At 53.4% G+C, this 4,338-nt stretch overlaps 1 protein-coding gene and 1 long non-coding RNA gene across 2 annotated transcripts in view; one reads left to right on the forward strand and one right to left on the reverse strand.

Annotated features, from left to right (window-relative positions):
- The window catches only part of LOC111827949, an 8,744-nt gene extending 6,347 nt beyond the window's left edge, over positions 1-2,397 (reverse strand). Inside the window, exons 1-2 of the long non-coding RNA XR_002831695.1 lie at positions 2,309-2,397; positions 1,819-2,043 (exon numbers count right to left, since the gene is read on the reverse strand). This is a non-coding gene — a long non-coding RNA (uncharacterized LOC111827949). The remainder of the gene's footprint in view (positions 1-1,818; positions 2,044-2,308) is intronic.
- Positions 2,398-2,648: 251 nt separating this feature from the next.
- Positions 2,649-4,338, forward strand: part of KPNB1 (karyopherin subunit beta 1) — a 23,341-nt gene continuing 21,651 nt past the window's right edge. The window contains exons 1-2 of the mRNA XM_014464474.2: positions 2,649-3,041; positions 3,146-3,204. Coding sequence (XP_014319960.1) covers positions 3,002-3,041; positions 3,146-3,204 — 99 coding nt within the window. The 5' untranslated portion in view covers positions 2,649-3,001. The remainder of the gene's footprint in view (positions 3,042-3,145; positions 3,205-4,338) is intronic.

Raw genomic sequence — 4,338 nt, forward strand, 5'->3', positions numbered from 1 at the left:
AAGTCTGAATGCTGACTCTAAATCAGCTCTAAGAGAGTTTTGCAAGAGCCGCATGTGGCTCGTGAGCTGCAGTTGCCGACCACTGGGTGGCAATCCTATATCATTAGGTAAAACCTTTCAACAGCTGCTCTTTGCTCTTAGAATATAGACAAAATCACTTGAGTGGCATGCAAGGTTTCACGTGGCCTTTTCCCTATTCAACACTCTAGCTTTATCTCAACCCCTTGTTCTCTGTTTTAGGGGCCCCGCCTTCTTGCAGTTCCTTATAATCTCCAAGCACTCTCCTACCTCGGCCTTTGTACATACTGTTCCTTTCTGCTCCACCTGAATAACTCTCTTCCCTTTCTCAGCTAAGTTTTTCTTGAGTCCCCTGACTGTAGCATTCCTTAGTATCTGTCACTTTGACATTTATTTGTGAGATTAGCTTCTCTAATCAGCCAGGGACCAAGAACTACTTGCTTAGTCCAAAATACATGCTAAATAGATAATAGCCAATGTGTATGTAACATATAGAGCATGCCAGGCTGTGTTCTTAGCACTTAACATCTATTAACTCACATAAGAACTCCCAGAAGCCTTTTGAGGTAGGTAAATTATCATTTTATATATAAGCAAACTAAGTCACACAAGCTGGGAAGTGGCAGAGATGGGCTAGGATGAACCCAGGTGGTCAGTTTCTAGAGTGTGTGCACTCACTCACTGTGGTGCCTCCCTAGCACCTGCTGAATGCAGGAGTGAGTGATTTAGACAAGGACTGGACAGCAGCATCAGTAACTTCAATTGAACTAAAATTATTTCTCTCGGATCTTATGTTTGACTGGAACTTTGCTGCAAAACATTTATCTCCCCAGCGTATTATTCCAGCTACTTTAAAAATCCATTTGCCTTCACTGGTATTATCACGACTGATGTTGAGCAGAGGAGGTGGCTCGGCAAACCGCGGCAAGGGGTGCAGGAGAAATTTGTCTTGGAGACAAAATTGTGGATCACTTGGCGTCTGGGTAATCTACATAAGGCCAATTCAAAGATTTTCATGGGCGTCACCTCCCTAAACCTTCACTGATTACTAACAAAGTTACACACACAGGGTAGTTCTTCCTCAATTAACAGATGAAGCAAAAGGCTGGGGTTAGAACTGCTAAGGCTAAGCCATCGGAAATCAACTAGTCACAGCACGGGGTGAGGAAGGCGATCCAGTTCTGCTTCAGAACGGCAATGATTATCTCTAGCAGAGGAAGAACTTTTCTTCCTCTTTTAATGATTAAAGGTAGCTGGCCCACCTTTCCTAATTATGAGATGGAACCTCAATGAGGACAGAGTTCCTCCTAGTTTCCCTACTGAGTATGGCCAGCGTAGGGCAATTACTCCACAAGTTCAAGCTCATGGTCAAGAGTTCTATAAACTGCCTGCATCCAATTAACCCTAGAGCAATATGGTGAAAATGTAACAATTCAGACAATTCTTCACGTGCAGCCCATGTAACAATATCAGGGGAAGTTAAAAAAAAAAAAACACAAAACTGCACATTTCCTTTATGTGCATTTTACTAAGGAAGGCTTTCACTATTAGTTCCTTCCAGAGCTTAGAACTAAAAAAAAAAAAAAAAAAAAAGGCTAAGAACCACGATGCTTTACACCTGTACACGATTCTTTCTGCACCTTCACAGGATGAAACATTTCTATTCCTTTAAGTACCTGGTACATGTGGGTGGAGATCTAAGAGGAATTCGAATACCCACCCCATGTGAGTTAGAGCTTGTAACAGCACCGGCCTCAAATCCTATAAATAGGCCTAAGGGAAGTGATGATTAGTATTCACCTCCTCGAAGGGGGAAGCGGAGTGCAAGGCCAAGGGCAGTCCGGAGCGCGGGAGTCCAGTCCCGAACAGGCCACTAACCAGCTGTGTAACCTTGCACCGGTTGCATACCCTCTCTGGGCTTCCGTTTCCACATCTGCAAACTGGAAGTTGAACCGCGTGGTCTCCAAGGTCCTGCCCTGCCGCGCGAGCCCGCTGCCAAGTAGTCCCAGCCATTAAAGCAGCTTCCTGTGGGCGCGGTGCAAGGCTTTAACGCGCCCCCCCACCCCCCCAATCCCCCGCTCAAGCCCGCGAAACCCTCAACACGCCCCTCCGAGGGACGGCGCTTCCCCAACCGCAGCCCGGACACGGCTCCGCCCCTTCCCGGGGGCGTCCCATCCTGCCCCGCGCCGGGCTCCTGAAGCGGCGGGGCACCTCCCGCCTTTCCGAGGCCCCGACCCCGAACTCTTCTCCCCAATTCTCCCGGGCGCCCTGGCCTATCAACGTCTAGTACCCCAGCCAATCATGCGGGCCCGGAGTCTTGCCTGAGGTCCCCTCTCCTCTCAGCGCTCAGCCGGTCTGAGACCGAGGCCTTTACCAAGCCCGCCCAATCAGCACCCAGCTAGCTCCTGCCCTCGGCCAATCCACGCGCCCCATTCCGCTGCCCGCCCAACCAACCCGGGACTTGAAACCAGCGGGCGAATGGATGCCGGGCGGCCCTTCAACGCAGACGGCCTGGCCAATAGGGGGCTCCGCATGGCCACGGCGGCAGCCAATCGACGCGGAGCGCGGTGCCGCCGCGGAGAGGTCCGGCCCGAATATCCCTCCGCCTTCCTCCCTCCCTCCCTCCATCTCGCTCCCTGCGAGCCGCCGTTCACTGACTGCCTCCCTTCCTTCTTTCTCCCTCCGCCACCCGAGCACCAGCCGCGCTCTGAGCTGCCCCCGGGGTCCCTCCCCCGCCGCCAGAGGAGCAGCTGCCGCCGCCGCCGCCGCCAGCAGCAAATTGGGAGGGAGGAAAGGGCGAAAGGAGGAAGGAAGGGAGCCAGGGCGACTAACCAGAGGGAGCCGGTGAATGGGCTGGTGGTGACCCCCGCTCCCCACCCCACCCTCCCTTCCCACCCGACCCCCAACCCCCATCCCCAGTTAGAGCCGCCGCCCCAGAGGCCGGACCGTCGTCTTAGGAGGAGTAGCCGCTGCCACCTCCGCCATGGAGCTGATCACCATCCTCGAGAAGACCGTGTCTCCGGGTAGGACGCGGGGGCCGGGGGTCGGGCTGAGGTGATTGGGTGGGGGGAAGGGGAGCCCTAGCCCCTCTGACCCTGTCCCCTTTCCCACTTTCCTTCCCCCCCAGATCGGCTGGAACTAGAAGCGGCGCAGAAGTTCCTGGAGCGTGCGGCCGTGGAAAACCTGGTGCGTGCCATCCCGCCGGCCCCCATCCCTCTGTCTCCTCATCCCCTGCGTGCGGGCCTTCCCGCCCTCCCGGAGGCCCAGGCCTCGGGAACCCACCCCGCCCCATCCCGTCCCCCTCCCTCCCCCACCCGGTCCAACCTAACCCCGCCATCGGGAAGCCGGTGGGTGTGTCCCGCCCCGGACCCCGGCGCCTGGCCAATGGCGCGGCGCGCCGGGGTGACTGCTGGCCAATCGCCGCGCGGCCTGAGGGCGGCGGTGCAGCGGGAGGGAGAAAGAGGGAGGGAAGCGAAGTTCGGTTGCGCCGCGCTGCGTGTTCAGCAAGGGTGGGGGTGGGGGAGCCGGGCCTAGGGGCCATGTGGAGGCTCCGGGCCCAGCTGCCCGCCCAGTTCTGACCCGGGCCGGCTTCTTCCTGCCCCGTGGCCCCGGTGCTTCTCTGCACCCACTTCTCCGAGCTCTCCCCTTTCCTCTCTCCCTTGGTGTGTGTCCTCAGAGACCGGTCTGGCACCCGAATGCCTGTTGACCCTTTCCGGGCAATATTTCTCCCTTACCTGCCTGATTATTCCTTTCCCAGTTTTTTTTTTTGTGGTTTTTTTTTAAAAAATTAATTCGATGAGTAGAGAATGTGTATCCAGACAGCTCACCCTAAGATGGGGCCTGTTTGCAGATGAAATCAGAGGAAAGTTCCTCGTTTTTCATAACTTCACATTTAAGGGGTACAGGAAAAATGAAGATGAGTCCCCTAGAGTCTGGACTTCTGCATAAAAATGTGGGGTGGATTGGTTGAAATATCCTGTGCCGGTCGTGTTTCTCTTTGGTGTCCCTCTCCTGTTGGAATGGAGAGCAAAGGGGAAGGTGTCTCATACTTGACATCTTTGAAAGGTAATAGATAATACGTCTAAATAACACTAACCACATGTATTTATTTGGATTAGTTAGACAAATCATGTAAGGAAAAAATAGTGAAAAGGCCTATTTTATACAAACTGCTCTTGAGTGATTTTTTTTTTTTGCCCTTATATGTGATAGGTTTCATTACTACTTTTTTATCCTTAACTTTCCATAGAAAAGATTTTTTTCCCACTGGTATAGATTGATAGTATTTCCATGTGGAGTATATTCCAGTTCCTGCTTTTG

This window comes from Myotis lucifugus, unplaced genomic scaffold (assembly GCF_000147115.1).
Source record: "Myotis lucifugus unplaced genomic scaffold, Myoluc2.0 scaffold_254, whole genome shotgun sequence".
NCBI lineage: Eukaryota > Metazoa > Chordata > Mammalia > Chiroptera > Vespertilionidae > Myotis > Myotis lucifugus.